Below are 19,115 nucleotides of genomic sequence, written 5' to 3' on the forward strand. Positions count from 1 at the left end.
GGCTGCTCACACAGACACCAAGAGAAGAGCCGGCCTTCGGCCAAGCGTTCGGGGAACCGTGCTGCTCTACAAGCCGGAACCTGCACACGCAGAAGCCACCGTAGGCTCTTTGCTCTCATCCGCTACCTAGGACGGTAACACCCCGTCTCCCCTGCCAGGAAAAGCACAGGCTCTTCCAGGCTCTATCACTGGATTTTACTCCCCCAGGAACAGCTCCTCCTTAGGCTGCCAGGTGCACACCCCCAGGGCAACACTTACTAGGAGGTTGATCAAGTTTTACTATGGATGCTTGTAGTGCATAAAGTGCTTGTAGTTCCTTCTCTGTGTCTGAGTCTAGGTACTTGAGTAAGATCGGCACTCTCTGTTTGATAACAGCAGTGTCCACACGGAAGCTGGAAGAGTCCGCTGAGGGGAAGAGAAGAAAACAGGGTCAGCTCTGGCACATGGCAGCGGATCTCTTAACGCCTTTATGTATGCGAATAGAAATCGCAGAAACAGGTTAGCATGGACAGAAAAAAGGAGGAGAAACAATGGGAAGCATTTCTATTCCATGGCTTCTTCTGGAAGTCTTGATCCTTCCAGTTCCCCATGTTCAACCAGCACCCTGGCCCTAACCAGCCTGCTGACATACGTGGGAGGATCGCAGCCTCACTTTGCAGCGCCAATCCTTGTGTTCCCACGGATAACCGGAGGTCCCAAGCGCGTGCAACGGCTAGGCCTAAAGGTTTTAGAAAGGTGCCTTTTTTTTTCCGTAAAAACAGTAAGGCAGAAATGGAACCATAAGCTGCACATGGCACAGAAACCAGAAATACATGCAAACACACGCTGGAGGTTCCTGAGTGCCATGGATACAGTCTCCAGCAGCTTTTAAGTGGATCATACAGATAAGTCAGTGGTGTTTTGAAGGCAGAAAAGCCCTCAATTGGAGGCAAGGTCAAAACCTAAACCCCAGCAAGACATTCCTGAAACACGTCACGGAACCCCCGAACGTGTCCCCCAATCGGTGTCGTTTCACCCTTAACACCAGGTGGCATCAGGAAGGTTCTGTTCCCAGCGCAGAAAGGGGCTGGCTGGCTGCCTTCCCCCTGGCAGGGAGCTGAAGTTCAGACCGTTCTCACTCCTGCAGCTCCGAGCAGGCCCGGGCGCTTTACAAGCGCAGTTGTTCGCCGTGCCAGATGCCAGCAGTTAAGTTAAAAGAAAACAAAGTGAACTGCCCAGATGTTTCCGGCTGCGGCGCTTTGTTCAAGCCCCCCCGAGGGCCTGAGGCTCCCATGTCTGACTTGGGAACGCACCCTTTCCTCCACTCCCAGCCGACGGCCGCATGTTCAAGTACTCCAGAAAGAACGGCTTTCCGTGAGCCTTGGACACAGAGCTAGGAGCAAGACAGGGATGGAGGCTGGCTGCTCTGCCAGCTCCCGCGTGGCAGTCGGCGACGGCAGAGCGCCCACGCACCCTCGCTGACGTGGGAGTGGGAATGCTCGTTACCTTAACAGCATCTAGCGCGTTTCCACCTTCACTAGGGGGGAAAAAAACCCAATCCGTGAACAATCTGGCGTTACTCAGTCGCCTGAAACATCTGTTCACAGCAGGTCGCGGGGACAGCCTCGGGAATGTCACAACCGGCAAAGCGCCGGGGCAGGGGAAGGGCCATCCTGCTCGAATTCGATAGGCAAAAAGCCTTAGTGCATGATAAAAACCAGCCTTGGGGAGGTAAAAGCGATCGAAACCCGAGGAGGAGAAAATGGCTCTTTACAGGTTGGTTTGGGTGGTGTTGGCACTGCGAGTTACTCACCTATAATAGCTGCTTTACAAACTGCTGTCATTAAAGCTCTAAGGAATGTAGGTGAACTCATCTGGCTCTCATCTAGGTTGGCCTGAAACCAAGAGTAAACGGAGCAGTTAGAAACACGCCGCCGCGAGAGCAGCCGCTTCCCAACGCCACCGGCTGGCAGCAGAGTCACGATCCCCGGCAGCGCTGCCGCAGAAACCGGTGCATCCCCTGCAAAAGTTCGCCCTTCCCCTTCCCTTCTCCGAGGCCGCTCAGGTGCGTCAGCTCCGGCGCAGCTCTCATGCCAGCAGCACCCCCTTCAGCCGCTCCCAGCCCGGAAACACACTGCCCCGGCAGCGCGTGGCTCTGTAACTCTTCCAAGAGTCTCAGGCTTTCCTGACAGACCTGAGAGCGCGCTCCCTGGGTGGAGACGTGTGCCGGTGTGGAAGCAGCTCAGGGAATGGCTACGCAGCTGCTCCAAGACTACAGAGAGCTTGTGGGTGTCCCCAGATTCCCAGTGCTGCTTTCACTCCCCTCTCGACTCGAGCAGAGAAACCACGTTTCCAGCAGATCGCCCCAGCAGAAACTCAGCTGAAGCTGACCGAGAGCCAGCTGTAAGCACGGACCTAACTGAATCAGGCTGAGGATCATTTCAGACTTAAAGATCCGGCTTAAAGGATGCAGCCAGAGAGGGCAAGAGATCAGTGGGCTGACAGGGCTTCTTTTTTCTTTGTTTTATAGTTATTGGTCCAATGCACAGGGAAATGCCCACGTGCCCGCAGGGACCGCCCAGGAGGCAGGGGGAATTTGGTAGGTCGTGTTGCAGGAAGCGAGGAGATGCTTTCATCCTGCATTTTGGGAGGAAAGCCTGCGTTCTAGAATGTATTAAGTAGCCAGAAGCACTGTTTTCAGAGTTAAAGCCTCGTGTTTTTAAAAGGCAGTTACACAGCTGGACGTTAACTCCCTTTCTCCTACAGCTTACTTTGAAATAACGGACTACATTTAAGATTTTAGTTCTTTGGAGGCGAAGGAACTCTGGGGATGAGCCTGCAGAGCCGCTCCTTGGATGAGAAAACACGTACGAAAGCAGTTACCGAAGAGTGCGCGGGGAGGGTGAAAAGAGTCTCTGTACCTCTACCCAGTCAAAGATCTGTTCGTCGTTCGCCTTGTCCTCAACAATGAGTTTCTCTAGCTGCTTGGTCAGCTCTTCCGCAGAGAGGTCTTTCTCGGAAAGTGCTTCTGAGGAACCGGAACAGTCAGACTCCATGAAGTCCAACTTCTGCAACATCGGAAGCGATGATGAGCATTAGTGAAGTACACTTCCCTACGCGGAGTTACGCGGCGCTGCGGCAGCAAGCCACGCTCCGTTCTGCCTTCAGGAGCAGACCTTCCACCTGCCAAGGTCTCACTACGATGACTTATACGCTGCCTGGTACAAAGCGTTGCACACACACGTGCGAACTGCATTATCCAGAGACAACCAGGCATCCCAGAGCAACCCCAGCCCCGCGCAGTCCGAGCGAGCACAAGGCAGAGTGAGTGTTGCTCAACGGGGAGCTGGAATGCAATGACCGGAGCCGGCCTTCGCTCAAAGGAAGAGCGCCTAACGCCCCGATTCACTGCAAGGTGTGACCGAGGATCTAACGGCCCCTCGCCAAGCCCCAGCCCTCAGTAATCCATCCCGTTTTCTGCCGCGCAGCCACTTCCCAAGTGCTAAACGAAGGCAGCGGATCAGCTGGAGCTCCAAAGGGAGAACTCCAGCTCGTCTTTAGGAGCACCACCAGCACGAGCTGCAAGGTGTCCTCCGTCAGGCCTGGCTCCCCCCCGGGACTGCTGCCTTTTGTGGCGGCCCTTCCGCAGATGGTTTGTCCTTGCCACGAAACATGAGCTCTCTCCCACTCTTCTTCCCATCTCTTCTTCTCTCTCCCCCAGGAGAATGGATCTCCTGCAGGAAGCCAGCTGTCACAGGGGACAACACTGTCCTCCCAGCGCTTTGGGAAGGAGGTGCTGAAGTAATCTGACCCTGACTTGGTGAGGGAGACACTTCGCCCCGCGTCCCACAGCGACTGCACGCAAGAGCGGGATGGGTGAACCAGCGGGCCGTGGGGCCAAACCGGTTAAGCAAAGGCTTGCTCTGAACTCACCTGCTCCATGAGAAAGGTAGGTACATCCTCCCCGTCGGGTAAGTAGTCCTTCCAACTGAGGCCAGACTCCCTCCATAAGGCTCCCACTTTCTTATGGCTCTGCAACACAAACCATCGGCTCGCTGTAAAGAGCTGCCAGACACGCAGGGGCGCTGGCACCAGCCGGGGCGGCGCAGCCACGTCGGGAGGAACAAAGACCCCTTCAGCCCCCAAGCAAGACGCCTCGCGAGGAGGTGAAAACGTCCGGCAGTCCCGTGCGAGAGAGAGCGCGTACGCCATCCTGCCAGAGGTACACACAGCTCGCCAGCGCTCAGACGCCACGGTGACGGGTGGCAAAGAAGGCGTAAGGTGAGGGGCGGGGTGTGCGACACCTTCAGCCAGAGGTTACCTCCGAGAAGTGACACGTCCTGACAGGGCGTGCTTCCCCACACCGTGACGGAGCTGGCAGTTAGATGCCCCAGACCCCCGACTCCGTCGTAACTTGCTCCGTGACTCACTCTCCCCCTGCCTTGTCACTAGGGCACCACCAAATGAGCTGCTTCTCAAACATCCTTATTTACACGCCTGTTTTCTGTGCAGAGATCAAGCCTCAAATTCCAGTACCTAACACCACGTTGGCTCTTCAGTTCCCAGAATTTACTGCAAACCTTGGGACAAGCACCCCTGCAGCCCGCACAGCAAAACCTTCTGCATCCCCGAACATCGCGCTGACCTTTCGGGATCCTGCCCAAGGTGGCACGCACACACCGTGCTGTCAGGAATACAAACGCTCATCACATCCAGCTCTCGTCACCCAAACGCTCTGCCCAAACTTTCACCGGTGCTGCGCAGCCCGAGGCAAGCACTGATAAAACCAGCCGGATGCTTCCACAGCGGGTCACAATTTCAGGTTTCCAGCGGAGCTCATTAAGAGCTGATTGTGCACAGATCCCACTGTGGTTCGCCGGAGTTAGGTGACTGGTGTTACACCGAAATGCCCCGGTCCCGGTACCGGCCCGGGCGAGATGGAACGGGAAAGCTGCGGCAGAAGCAGAAAGGTGCTGCTACCCCTGAGCGCAGCTGCTCTTCCCCCCAGAACAGATGAATAAACGGAACTCGACTCTCCAGCCAAGCGTAAGGCTGAAAGAGAGCTGCACCGTCAGACTGAACGCTCCTGCAACAACCAACCAGATCTGACCCCACGCTTCAAAAAAACCACGGCAAGCGAGGGATTTTACAGGGTTCCAAACAGACACTCTCCAGCTGGGTTAAAAAACAAAACAAAACAAAAAAAGACAAAATGGAGACCTGTTTGGACACACACTGCGAGGGGTGGAAGAGCTCTACGAGTCACAGGGTGGAAAGGTGCCCCTACCCCTGGCGACGGGGGAATCCTACGAGTCGGCAGGTTTAGTTTGGATAAGCCCCCACAAGTCCGAGAGGCCATCGGACGCTACTCCCAACCCTCAGAACCTCTCCGCTCTGCAAGAACAGCTCTCGCCAGACTGCCGGCACTTGGGCTGCTGCTCAGCCCCGAAACCCTCGGGAGCGTCCCTCCTGCCGCGTTTCAGCACTCTACCCCTGCAAGAAGCCAGGTGCAGAGGTACCTGCAAAAGGGAAGAGGGATGAGGAACAAAAAAGCGTTAACTCCACTTTTTGGAACCTCATGGTTTGGAACGGGATGGAGAGGCAGGTTTCCTAGGTGATCTGGACTGGCACATCCCTGGGTATCTCCCTGTGGGAAAGGTGTAGGCTTCCCGCGTAAACAGCTACGCGCGGCATCCAGCTCCTCTGCCACGGGCGCACCCGGACACTCACCATTTGTTTGCATAGAAGGTGCAAGATTTCAGCAAGCAAGACGCCGGCTCTTCCCACAGGAAGCAAAGGTTTGCTAAATTCTCTAGAATGAAAGAAAAAACAGGGATTTTTCCTTATAATTTTAACAGTCCGAAGACCGTTTCATCCTCGTGTTAACAGCGCTCCGAGCCTGGAATGCAGGGCTGGGGGCAGCAAACGAACTGAGGCAGGGAATCGCCTTGAACATCTGCCACGGAGAGAGGATGGGCTGTAGCCAGCGCTGCCGGCGATGCGGCGCACTTGCCACACCGTGGCGAACTGCCGAGACCTTCCTTTTGTGTAACACCAAACCCGCTCGTTTTTGGGGGCGGGCAGCAGGACCCTTTCCGGGGAAAAGGCTATTATTTTCTTAATAGGCTACTTGCAGGAAAAGGAAAACGATTCAACTGGCTTCCGGCCAGTCCCCAAACACATAAGGGGATGTGCCAAATGCAGAAACTCTGCTCCTGGGAGCAGCCTCCAGTCCTGCAGGCAAGGTTTTGTGCCCGTTTGGGGCAAGGCCCGGGGGGGGCTGTGACACTCGGAGACGTGAAGACTCCTGCGCCACACCCTGCTCTTCAAATCCAACTCTCCAAACCTCGGCGTGCTCCCGAATGACTCCGACCGTACCCACTGGGGTACTGCGTCATCTGCGCCCCCCAACAGCACTCCTCCACCGGCGGGAGCCACGCTCTGGAGCGCTACGGGCCGGGCGGCCAGGGCGAAGGGCAGCCTTACTGTATGAGTGCTCTCACAGAGATTCCTCCTTCTTTTAACACGGGGGTCACCAACTCAGCTAGGTACAACCAGATATGGGGTATATCGATGGCCATGTCGTCCGCCATCTCCAAGGTGTCTGCAAAACTTGACAAGAAGGAAAAATGGCAAGTGTTAAATACAATTTCATTTCAGACTTCTCCTGCAAAGCAATTCTGCACTTTAAAGAGCTGGGGCAGAGGGGAAAGGGGCAGAGGGGAAAGGGGGCAGAGGGGTTTCCAAAGGTAACAAACCCCCGCTATTGCCATCTTATGCCTTCAGGGCTTCAAAACTGCCAGGAGTGGATTTCCCCACGCAGTGATACACAGAGTATGTGGTAAAGGCATGGCCTGTTGTGACACCAGCAGATACATCCAGGAAAGCTTTACCATCATCCTGATATCCCAGTAACAAAGAGTTTGCTAACTAGTAAAACCTGTAAAAGGAAAAAGCATTTTTGTCTCTAAATCCAAAGCACGTAATCAACGGAGCCTTCTTAGTCGCAGCCAGGCATGTACAGCAGGAAGAGTAGCAACAACCCATGTCCCAACGCAATCAGCCAAGCGTCTGAGTGTGTAAAACAGCCCCAGAGAACAGCTCGAGGTGGCAGCGGGGGTCTCCAGCCAGAACAGAAAACGCAGCAGGACGACGTACAAAACCGCTCCCCAACTCGGGATGCCGTCTCCAGAATCGCCCACGGCTCTGCTTTCCCATGCACCCCGGTAGGTGCTTTCACCCCCCAGGCCTGGCACGAGACGATCGCTTTTCTGGCTCTCCTGCCAGTCTGCATCACGACTCGCTTCTCCCTGGAAACCTTGTGAACTCTGGAGTCCAGTTCAGCGACCACCGGCGCTGTTCTTCTCTTGTGCCTCAAAGCCAGAAACCATCTCCCCCGGTCTTCACGTCCTCCGCTACTAGTTAACCCCGGCTTGCGTGCTTCTGCCAGGAACCGGCTTCCCGTGGCGCGCCCCTCCGGTCGCGCGCCGTGGCCGGCACTCATCCCGTAACCCCTCATTACACTCGTCTCTCTCGCCTGTAGTGGCTTTCGGTGTCCTTCTCTTGTGCCCGCTGAACATCACTAGCCTTTTCATCATCTTCAGGAGTCGTTTCGTTGTGTTTATACTGCTTCCAGACCGCACGGCCCACCATTCCATCGAGATCCTACTTATCTGGCATCACAGCACTGCAGGAAGGGCTTTAATCACAGCCCTTCATGGAAATGTGTCACTTCAAACGCGTCACTCCGACCATCAGCGACTGCCTGGCCGCAGGCGAGCGCGCTCCCTGGGGATATAGGGGTCTTGCTGCTGTTTGAAGTCAGGCTGCCCAAACCTGCCCCGTGCCGCTGCGCTGCATCACGACGCAGCTCCCTGCCAGGCAGGGGTGCCGGGGGATCGCCCTTGGAGCCGTCAGCAGCACCACCACAAGACAAGATTCAAATAAAAGCAGCAAGACGGGGCTAACGACCCAGAAACTCAGCACCCAGGAGCATCGTCCATCTGCCCCTTCGCTGGCCGCTCCTCACGGTTATCCCTGATTCAGTTTCCCTGCTCCAGGCCCCAGCGAGGAGTGGTGCCGGGGACCACGCGGACCCTTTCACGATTGGACACCAGTTCACCTCCAGGCTGAGAACACAAAACCTGGAGGGCTGGAATGAGCCAAGCGCCGAAAGGCAGCTCGCCGGGGGAAGGTCTAACACGTCTGATACCACATCTGGTGCGCATTCTCCTCCTCGGCCCCCCCGGACACATCTGCAGCTCGAGGTTGAGCTGAACTGAGAAACGGCAGCGCCGGGGGAAGCCTCTTTTACCGGCGGGGGGGGGGGAGCGCGGCTGCGGCTCCGTGTAGGCACAGGACTTGAGGCGTTACCCTCGCATCAAGGTTTCCGAGTTCCTCCTCCTCTTCCAATCGCATCCGGTGCTTCGCCACGAGGCAGGCACTAACACAGGCGTCGCAGAGATCCAACCACACACACTTAAAGAGGCACCCACCTCGCTGCTTAGAAATAAATGTTTCTGTGAATACAGAAATATTTACACTCACTAAAGCATGAGAAATCCTTAAAAACATATTACAGTAATGACTTCTTAATACACCCGGGTGAAAACACTGCTTCAGGAAGGATGTGTGGAGAGGGCAGGACACCGAAGCAAGGTGGGAAATCCTTCCTCCCCAGGACAGCGCTCGTTTGCAACGACCGCTGAAGAAAGTGCCCGCGCCCACGCGCAGAATACGAACCCCTTGAAGAAATCCTGCTTGCTCAGCTTTCCCGACTGCACCAACTGGTGTAATAACTGGCCCATGTGATCCCTGGTGATCTGACTCCTCTCGAGCGTCGACTCCACTCCCACTCGCACGAAAACAGGCAGCAGGCTCTGGGCGCTCAGCTCCTCCACGCACTGCATTGCCTCCTGTTGGAACAACAGACAGGGTCACTCGCCTGGACCGAACGTCAGAACATGGGGCAGAGGAGTTATTTTCTCCTGTAAGACAGGTCAGGGTGCACAGCCTAGCACCTGGTACAGGGGGTGGAGATTTTTCTGATGGCAGATCCATCCTTCGGGGGGGTTTTTTGGAAAGGGACACTTAGCAAAGCCGCCAGGCCGAGGTGCTGAGCTAGGCTGTGCAACCTCGTCACCAGTCACCAACCGATAACAGCGACGAGAATTTATACCACGCGGGCAACAGGATCGGCCAGATGCACAGCCAGGCTCCAGCGTACGCTCAGGCTGCTCAGCGGAAGGACGGGGATTGTCTTCGGGATGCCAGCAAAACGCCGTATTTCATCCAACATCAAGCCAAGTCAAAAAGAGAACGCTGGGTTGGATTCTTTGCCGGTCTGCTCTGGCACAGAAATGTCTGTGCTACAAGCCCACGCCGCAGAAAGAACCGGAAAACAGCCGAGTAACGTTTCAGAGGAAAAATTCTCTTTATAAAGCATCTACTTTCTGGCACGTACGTTTTGTAACCTGAGCAAATGAACCAAGGCTTCCGAAAAGCCCTCAACATCACACTTCAGAGATCCCAGCTGCCACCACCAAAGATCTTCCACCGACCCGGGTTCAGCCCAACGGGCTTCCCAACTAAAGTCACTCCGCCTCGGTTACGCCTTCAGCTGGCAAGAACCGGCAGCCCCAGATGCCCCTCCGCAGCTCACAAGCCTGGCGGTCCCCCATCCCACGCCTGGGTCAGAGCTCCCGGGTCAGATGCGCCGACAGACCTCGGGGTCTCCGGGAGGGACGGGTGAACCTGGCCCTCAGCGTGTGAATTCAGGGTCAGGTTAAACGCCGAGGACGGGACTCGGGAGAAAGGGCTACTGCCCTGCTACACACCACAGTAACGCACGCGGCCTCACGGAAGGGGGTTTAAGCAGAGTCAGAAGCTGCGTCACACGCTGCATCGCACAAGAACTCACAACCACCAAGTGACTCCCTAACGCTAACGAGCTGCCTCCAACCGACAGAGGTTTTTAACCACCTTGTCTAATGCAACTCTACTCCATTTCCACCCAGCCACAAAAACACGTCGCTGCCTCCGCAAGCTCCGGACCCGCAGCAGCCCCTTCGCCCCAGACACCCCGGGTGAGTGTCGCCCGTGGCAAAACGCAAGGAGGACGCGGAGGCCCCTTCGTTAGGCAGCCCTGCCGAGACCCGCCGGGGCGGCACGCCGGGGGATGCTGCCAATCGAAGCGGACTGCTCCTTCCCTCCAAACCAGCCTTCAGGCACTTCTCCTGACAGCTACACGCGCACCCAACCAAACCGTCCCAAGAATGCTCCTCCTTCCCATTTTAACCGCGAGCAGCGGCTCTGCTCTTCGGGTGCCGACGCGGCAGCTCCCTAGTGCAGCCATTCCCACCTTGGCAGGGTTTGAAACTTGCTTCGGCAGAAGATCAAACCCATCGGGTTTGCAAGCCAGTGCAACGTGTCTTGCAAACTCCCCCGACAACCTGAAAACCCGTTTGCAGGGGAAACCAAATTTCAGCCTCCAAGGAGGAGCTGCTCAGTAATTTCCCATGTTTATTAAAAATACTCTGGAGTGGTTTGTTCAATATTTAGTGTTGCTTTATCTGCCTCCAGATCAGAACTGCACATGCTTCGATAACTGAATGGAAACCGCAGTTTATTTTCCCCCTAGCTTTTCTGCTTCCAAAACTGCTGTTATTATGGAGCTGCCCAGTGATTCCTGACAGATACACATCCATCTTGCTGCTGAAAACACACACGCCGGGCTGTTCTTGCCGTTACTAGCAGGGCAGAAAAGAAGCCTGGGAGACAACTGGCCTAAAAACGCTCAGCGAGCTGCTGCTGCCCGAACTGTGACAGGCCCCACCGTTTCGGGACCTCTGTGCGAGCCGGGTGCTTACAGAGACACTGTTCCTGGAGAGAAAACAGCAAAAGGGCTGAGGGGGTGAGCGAGGCTTTCATTTTTCTTACCTTAAAGTCATTAATATGCAAGAACTCATCAATGATAGATTTGCATTTCCTCTCTATTTCCTCTTCGGATAGCGAAGGCTTCTCTTGCGCTGGAGCTGGGGGAGCTTCTGGCTTGGCTGGAAGGGACGGAAAAAAGAAACCCATGTTTGGAAAAGGCGAATCAGCACCGTTTTCCGAGACAGCCTGGAAACCGAAGTCACGAGAGCAGGGCTGTTCCCTGCCCCGCCATCGGGCACAGCACCCAGAGCAAGCTCCGGAGCGCTTCCCCACACCTCGCTGCCCGAGAAGCCCTTGGAGGTCCCAAAGCTTCAACCACAGCAGCCGAGAGGTTTCCTCACCGCAGCAGTTCTCGATGTTTCCCAGGGAAGGGGCACACACGGTACCTATCACAAGGGTGCCATCCGCAGGGAACACTGCCCCGAGCGTCCTCGGTTTGTTCCCAAACGGATCAGCTCAAGCCGGCAGGGCAGGGAGGTGCCGCACTGGTAGAAGAAGGTGACACCCCGGCGGGTGCCAACGCAGGCTGCACCGAGACCCCCGCGGAACGAGGGCTGGCAACCAGCAGCGCTGGAAAGATGCCGTGCACGCTCCGTCCCAGACCCAAACCGCGCTGGCCTGGGGAAACGTTTGGAATGGGGAGGGTACAGTGCTGGCCCTGAAGTAGCATTTCTGCCAAACTGCCGTGGATTTGGGGGACTTTTAGCCCAGAAAGCAGCAATGACAGTACGTGAGCAGGTATGATGGCGCCTGGGAGAGGTGTTTGGCTGCTGTCCCCAGCCTTCCGACTGGAAGGAGGAGCTGGTGAGAGGAGGTGACGCCAGGGCCCCAGCTCACCAACCGCTGGGAGGTGGATCACAGCGTGGCGATGCCTCACTGCGGGCCAAATGCTCACAGCGCTGCACAGAAACCTGTCGCTCTTCCACGGAGAGATTTTCCCTCCCGCCTTTCCACGCGTTCAGCGAGATGCCCTGAGCACGGAAGAGGCGCTTACCAGATTCCTTGGCTTTGCTCCTCTCTGCCTCTGTGCTGTTTCTGTCCATCTCCATGCCGCCCGTCAGCTGCTTCACCGTCTCCAGCATCTCTCTCCGCTGCTCCTCCTGTGCCTGATTGTCGAGCAGCAGCTCCTTACTGCTGCTGCCCCGTAGGAAGGTGTTGGGACGGGAGAGGGAAGGCGGGAGAGGTTTGTCGTTCTTCTCCCTGCCCGTGCTCCCGCGACTGCGGAAGGAAACAACGCGTGCTGAAGGTTACACTGCAAGGAACCCCGGCTCACCACGCTGGCATGTTGGGAAAGACACACTAGTTGGAACTGGATGAGCTTTAAGGTCCCTTCCAACCCAAACCATTCCGTGATTCGATGATACGGGATCGTTTTACGGGAATTGCAGGAAACTACCACGACCCAAACCCAGCCGGGTTGCAGCTACACGGAACATAATCCAAATCAACTCAAGCCTCAGGTGCAGAAACACCAATATCCACGGAGTGGAGAGGCGGAGCCAGCGCTTCCTAGGGAACACAGGGAAAAGCCCTCACCATGCCCACTTCTATGTATTTTATGCCATAAAGGCGCTGTCTGGCTGTGAAACGGTACGAGCGGTGCAGTTCTTCACCCATTTATCGACAGCCGGGTTCTGCACAGCGAAGGTTACCAGCAACAGGCGACGCAGAGCTGTCCTGTCAATGACCGCGCTAACGAGGAAGACGGGCAAAATGACACTAAACGGAATAATCTCTGGGTAAGCCAGAGGTTTAGGTGAAATAGGAGGCAACACACAAGGGGCAAACCCAAGCAGAGGGCCTGGCAGCTGGCGTGCGCTGGAAGGGAGCGCAGTGTCGCTTTAAACGAGCTCTGCATTTAGAAACTGCGCCTGGGGTTTGTAAACCATTACGGGTTAATGCCCGTCTCCCACGGCAAGCCGGAGCGGGGAGAGCCCTGCGCAGCCTTACGCACGCGTCGCACGCTGTGGAAGCACGGGGGGGTTTGGTCACACCGCCTGGGAAGGGTCAGATCATAGAATCATAGAATCACAGAATGGTTTGGGTTGGAAGGGACCTTAAAGATCATCCAGTTCCAACCCCCCTGCCATGGGCAGGGACACCTTCCACTAGACCAGGTTGCTCCAAGCCTCATCCAGCCTGGCCTTGGACACTTCCAGGGATGGGGCATCCACAGCTTCTCTGGGCAACCTGTTCCAGTGCCTCCCCACCCTCTCTGGGAAGAATTTCTTCCTGATATCTAATCTAAACCTCCCTGATTTCAATTTGTACCCGTTACCCCTTGTCCTGTCACTGCAGACCCTTGTAAAAAGTCCTCTCCCAGCACCCTTGTAGCCCCTTCAGGCACTGGAAAGCTGCAATGAGGTCTCCTCGGAGCCTCCTCTTCTCCAGGCTGAACAAGCCCAATTCTTGCAGCCCTGCTCAATTCCTGACCCAGGCTTCAGGCACGTTTTTCTGGATAAATAAACCTACTGACCCGTCTGACTCCACGACGGCTGGATCCAACCTGTCTATCCCTTTAGTACATTTCACCTGAAGGTTTTCTAACCTGCTATATACTTCCAGCAGACGTATCCTTTAGGTGACAGGCGACTGCACACTGGACACAAAGACACCCTAATTAAAAACTAATTCCAGCCATCTCTCCTACGACATTCTAAAAGATGGAAGTGTTTCAAGTCAGCTCAGAGCACACGGCACAGCAGAAAGACCCAGCCACTCCTGGGCACTCAAGGCAACCTCTCCTTTCCACGTGCTGGTTGCAGAGCAGCCGGTGAAAGCGCAGGCATACGGAGAGGGGAAGGGGAAGCCACCGGCGGACCAACGCTTACCTCGTTAAGGCCCTGCGAGAATCTAGTTCTGAGGATGCGGATGAGGCAGATACAGGTGAGACTGGAAGCTGCAGTGCAGAAAATCTGTTCAAACTAGTGGCACTTGGTCGTAAGGAGTCTGGGAGACGGAAAAGACAACACAGGGAAGAGCAACAACAAGGTCAGTATCCGCTGACAGCTCGGTGTCGCACAATCACCAGGCGGTAGCTGGTTTGGAGGCGACGGGGAGAGGACCAAAGGGAAAGGGCTGGTGCTGCCCCGCTGCAGCCCCACTTGCCAGGCAGCACACATCAGAGCTGCTCGTGGCACGGAGGGCTGGCAGCAGAGGGTGAGGGCCCGCCCCGACTTACCCATCTCGCTGGCCTTGGCTCCCCCACTGCTGCCCTTTCCCCAGCTGCCCAACTGGGCTTTAGGCACAAGCTGAATCTTCTCATCTATTGTGGGCTGCAAAACACATCGAGACATACCGTCACAAGGGCAAACCACAGGTCGGAATTATAAACGGGGTGCTTTGGGCAACAACCCATCTTGTACTAAAACACATCTTTGAGAGACCGAGCCCTAGCCAAAGGCAGAGGATGCAAACCACGAAGGGCACGGCACGCGGCGTCAGGAAACGTGCGCTGTGACCAGGAGCTGCTTTTTACTGGGACTCTGAGGCCCAGAAAGGAGGAGGAAGCAGAGTATGTCAGCACTTGGTAGATGTTCGGTTTGTTTGTGATGGCACGCTAACAAACAGAACCCGGAGGGTGGAGAACGACAGCAGGCTGCAGAACTTGGAGGGAAAAAGTCTGACGAGAAGAGAAGACGGACTGTACAGTCAGCAGGTGAGTTACTGACAGGGAGGCTGTGACCCCGCGGCTCTCCGTGCTCCTCTCTCCTCTGAGGACGCAGCAGTCGCGGCGCTCGCTGTGTCTGTGTGTTTGTGTGAACCGCAGTAGAAGGGCTTTTCCCGGGCGGGCTGTAAGCCCAGACAAAAGCAGCTCCGTCCCTCCTGCTGATGAGGTTTTGGAGTCCGTTTTGTGACTTTCACAAGGCACAAACTGAGCTGGGTCTGCAGAAGGGCTACAGCCTGTCTGGGTTCTGCTTTACAGCCCGCTGAGGCACGGAGAGTGACACCCAGGGAGAGTGGCATTCACCCAGGAATCAGCCTGACTTACAGGACAGACAGTTCTCCTTGGGGAGAAATCCCAAAGCTGTTCCAAAGGTCATTAAAAATCTCTGGGTCTGCCTAACCTGCAGCTTGACGTGAATGCCCCCACCGCCCCACTTCCGGGGGACAGCACCAGGGAGGTGCTCGTCCGGAGGACGCGTGCCAAGGGATGCGGCTGCAGCCCGCAGACGCTGTGAAAGCAGACACAGTTACCCCGTACCACCCCAGCCTTGGGAGCCCCGGGTGCTGCCACCCGCGACACGCCAGGAACGCTCTGTCATCAAACTGAACGCGGCAGCGTCCTCGCTCTAAGAAGCAGCAGAGGATTTCTGTCAGGCGGGTGTTTGACATCCCTTCTGCAACGGCCACGGGATGGCTCACCACCAGGCCCAGCTCCGCGCTCACGTGCTCCTCTCATCGCCCAGGGCCAGGTTTTCCAACTAAGGGAACTTGTGGGTCACTCCAAGGACACTACGGACCTGAGGAAGGGGTGTGTGCATTCCTTTCCCTCAGAACAAACGGAACAGGACATCCAGAAGACATCCCAGTCTTCCTCTGCGCTTTACTTAGGCACAGCGTTAACTCGGGCGATTGAAAATGCCCCAATCCCCAAGTTTTGGCCCGAAACACCGCATCAGCTTTCCTAGACAGCTACGGTAAGGCACGACTGCGGCGTCTGCGAGTCCTGTGCTGGCACCTACCTTGGTGATTTTAAGGAACTTGGTGGGGTCCAGCACTCTGCTGTTCTTTGCCCCCTGCACAGTGTTCCAACCGCCTTCATCGACCCGCTGGACACCTGCCAGATGACAAACACAGCGCCCTGAGCTCAGCCCCTGCTCCAGCGGCACCCCGGGAGAAGGCGGGCGTCACCCCGAGTTCAGCGGGAGGAGGAGGAGAAGAGGGCACGTTTCTGCTACGCCTCTGCGCAATTCTGCGCACAGAGCACGTCTTTTGGGGTGTTTCTGCACACCCAGGCAAGGGAACCTGCCTGACGCTGTCCTTACAAAACAGCCTCGACACAGAACAGGTCTCTGCCGTTTTCAAGGGCTGGTTTGGGTAGAGATCCTCCCTGCTGAGACCCCTCAGTGCGTTCCCGTGACACGGACAGGGCTGCGCACGCCGTGCCTTCTAAGGCAACGCCAAGGCCCTTTCCGGCGCCGAGTTAACGCCTCGCAACTTCAGCAGTGAAAAACCACGTGGTCCCTCCTGAAATCAGACGCTGCTGTACGCCAGAAGGGACGGCGGGTCGGGCCCCCGTGCAGCAACGCGCTCTAACGGATCTCTGGCAGCCGGTCACCACGTCTGTGGTTTGCATGAACCTGAGCGCTACTGGCCTGCGGCTGCTTCATTCTACCCAAGGGATTTGCCCCTGAAAAATCCACACAGCCAGCCCATGGCAAGTCTGCTCCACCCCCCCAGCCATAACCGTTCCCTTTGCTCACAGCACTTGGGAACAAACCGACTTCTTTCTTTTCCGTGGGATTCTGGCTGTGGCCAGGGATGTGAAAAGAGTGAGAGGAGCAGCCAACTCGGCTTTTGCTTTACCTGGTCTCCTCTTGTCTTTGGTCATGAGTTGTTGGACCTTCCTCTGTTCTTCCTGTTCTTCAATCTTGGCTTCTTTATGAATCTGCTCGATGGTCTTCGGGCCCTGGTCTGCCCGCCGGGACACCCAGTTGCACTAGGAAAGACACACACACGCGCTCAGGGATGTTTCCAGGGGAGCAATTCTGAACGCGGCCAACGAGGCCTAATCCTCCCGCCCTTGTAGCGTGTCAGGGGGGTGCTCCCCAAAGGGCGGGGGCAGGTGCTGCGGTGCTGGGCCGCACGGCAGGCGCAGTTACCCCAGCAGCACAGATCCGCTACACAGACCGCGGAGCATGTTGTGGCGGAGAGGGGAGGCTGTGGTGAAGACCTGGCTGGGGAGAGGCACAACCGAACTGAGGGAAAGAATGAAACCCTGAAAATAAAGCAGCAAGAAGGGACTGCGTTTCATCTGGAATTGGTGCTTTGCCACTCCGGGGATCGTGATGGATGAGACAGGGATGCTGCAGAGAGAGGTGGAGTTGTCCCTCTGCAGAACACTTCCACCGCTCGACGTGGCTACTCAACCGTATGCTGCACACATCCATCCACCCCCAGAAACACCAGACTGTCTCTTCATCTCCCCACCACCCGTTTACAACTTTGGGGTAATCACCTTTGGGTACCCTGCAGTCAGAACGGCCACTTCAGCCTGCACACAACCCCAAACCAGCTTCAAAACAGCCATCTGAGGCCGGTATGAAACCCCCTCAGGACTCAGCCAAGTACCGTCGTGGCCGTGCCGCTCCCAGCGCTGGTGAGGGTGAAACTGCAGGTGCCGGGGCAGGCGCGTTCGAGCTGTAGAGACCCCGGCTCTAACGCTTGGGCTGTGCTCCCAACCATGCCAAGATGGGCAGGTCCTGCCCTGCACAGCCTGTGCTCTTGCCCACCCCCCTTCTTAGCCGTTGGAGCTTCGCGCGGCCGCCCCATCGCACATTCTGATGCAGCGCAGGCTCGGTTTGCCTTTGCCTGCCCCGTACAGCCCGTGAACAACCAGCAGGTGCCTGGCTGCGCTCGCAATCCAGGAAATTTCCTTCCGGGAAATCCCCAGCGCCGTGAAAAAGAGCCCTCGTGGTTCTTAGAGCTGCACTCACCAGCCCCTCGCTGGTGGGGTCATCGCAGCGCCCTACGCTCTTTACTCACGTGGGTGGGTACCTACCAGCCTTAGGTCTATGACATCCTGAAGCATGAACCGAATCCGGGAAGACGTTTTCCTCTCTTTCACAATCTTCTCCATCTGATTAAAATACTGGTCCATGCGAGGCTAGATGAGAGAAACATCGTCACCGATGGAAGGAAACGAACACGCTCCCTCGGGCGGGGAGGCAGCGGGTGGTGCGTTACAGCGTTTCTGAGCCAGGAACACCTCTGGGCACCCAGAGCTGCTCCGAAGAAGCGAGGGTTGGGGCTCGCACGCTCCCCCCCCAGGCTGGGTTTGAGCAGGCACGGCGCAGGGTGCGCAGGAAACGAGGTACGGGTCTGCGGGCACCTTCTTTGCTTGGCACATGCTTCCTCTGGTTTTAATCACTCAAATCATCGACACCCTCCGCGTGCACACGATAAACCTGACATCCTTTTCGAGAAATGAGAACCAGTGTGGCTTGCTTGGTGGCCCGCTGGCCAGCTGCCATCGACACGGGGAGCCCCACCCTGCCTCCGCGCTCCTCTGTCTCCTGTCAGCATGTGTGCTTGCCTCGGCCCGCGTCGGCACGCGCGCTCCCCTCGGCCCGTGCCAGCACGTGTGCTCCCCTCGGCCCGAGAAACAACTGCTCAGGACACTAAATGGGCATAAAACTAACCCTGCACACACCACCGGGATCCTTCACCCCCCCGAACCGTCTCAGCCGGGGGTCAGGCCAGAGAAGCACAGGAAAAAGCACTGCTGCTCTCAGCAGGCAGCTGCTTAACGGGCTCAGCTGGAGTATGAAAACCTACAAGCTCCTTCTCATCCAGAACGCCGTGATGTGATGGAATCCAAACCAGTTTGCACTCAGACATGAACTGGGACCGATAGCGAAGCCTCCATCAGGCCTAAAATGGAGCTTTGAGAGTCAGAAAAGCCCCTTTCCCCCTACATGGGGGTCTCTGGCTGTTTTAAACAAAATGTTTCAGGGCCCTTTTATAAGTGTTCCCCACTCCCTTCACTACAGCCTTTTCCTCATACTAAACAGACACGAAAAACCCGATTAAAAAGGGGCTCTGGCTTTGCCTTGGAAAGTTTCAGCTCGGAGAGCAAAGTTAGGAGTGATGGGGAAAATACTTAAAACGGACTTTGTCCAAGCAGCTTTAATTGTAACCATCACCGACACTTCAGCCTTAATAAAAACACTAATAAAACGCCTACCCCGTTGATAGGAGATGAGGATTCTCACCCAATCTTGACAGAAATAACAAATCCCAAAGATATCCGCGAGCGCTTCCCTGCTGCGTGCACGCTGTGTGCCACACGCTGCCGCAGCTTGAGCTTGTGGAACCGGCCGGTGCACCAGAACGTTGGCTTCTACAGCGTTTCCATGCTCACAAGGACCCAAAGAGCACCCAGGACTCATCCAGCGCGACCTCGGCTACTGCTCGGACGTCAGGCCCTGCCTTCTTCCCAGCGGGCACGGAGAAACCCGCCGCGGCGACGCGCAGGC

At 56.4% G+C, this 19,115-nt stretch overlaps 1 protein-coding gene across 1 annotated transcript in view; it reads right to left on the minus strand.

Annotated features, from left to right (window-relative positions):
* Nucleotides 1-220: 220 nt before the first annotated feature.
* Nucleotides 221-19,115, minus strand: part of EIF4G3 (eukaryotic translation initiation factor 4 gamma, 3) — a gene marked incomplete at its 5' end in the record, with an annotated part of 22,773 nt that continues 3,878 nt past the window's right edge. The window contains 14 exons of the mRNA XM_010161853.1: nucleotides 221-405; nucleotides 1,793-1,874; nucleotides 2,901-3,047; nucleotides 3,913-4,011; nucleotides 5,710-5,791; nucleotides 6,466-6,591; nucleotides 8,722-8,894; nucleotides 10,918-11,033; nucleotides 11,909-12,132; nucleotides 13,746-13,863; nucleotides 14,096-14,189; nucleotides 15,600-15,694; nucleotides 16,444-16,576; nucleotides 17,639-17,743. Of these exons, the coding sequence (XP_010160155.1) occupies nucleotides 221-405; nucleotides 1,793-1,874; nucleotides 2,901-3,047; nucleotides 3,913-4,011; nucleotides 5,710-5,791; nucleotides 6,466-6,591; nucleotides 8,722-8,894; nucleotides 10,918-11,033; nucleotides 11,909-12,132; nucleotides 13,746-13,863; nucleotides 14,096-14,189; nucleotides 15,600-15,694; nucleotides 16,444-16,576; nucleotides 17,639-17,743 (1,779 nt within the window). The remainder of the gene's footprint in view (nucleotides 406-1,792; nucleotides 1,875-2,900; nucleotides 3,048-3,912; nucleotides 4,012-5,709; nucleotides 5,792-6,465; nucleotides 6,592-8,721; nucleotides 8,895-10,917; nucleotides 11,034-11,908; nucleotides 12,133-13,745; nucleotides 13,864-14,095; nucleotides 14,190-15,599; nucleotides 15,695-16,443; nucleotides 16,577-17,638; nucleotides 17,744-19,115) is intronic.

The sequence above is a fragment of the Eurypyga helias genome, unplaced genomic scaffold, assembly GCF_000690775.1.
Source record: "Eurypyga helias isolate BGI_N326 unplaced genomic scaffold, ASM69077v1 scaffold4632, whole genome shotgun sequence".
NCBI classification, from domain to species: Eukaryota; Metazoa; Chordata; class Aves; order Eurypygiformes; family Eurypygidae; genus Eurypyga; species Eurypyga helias.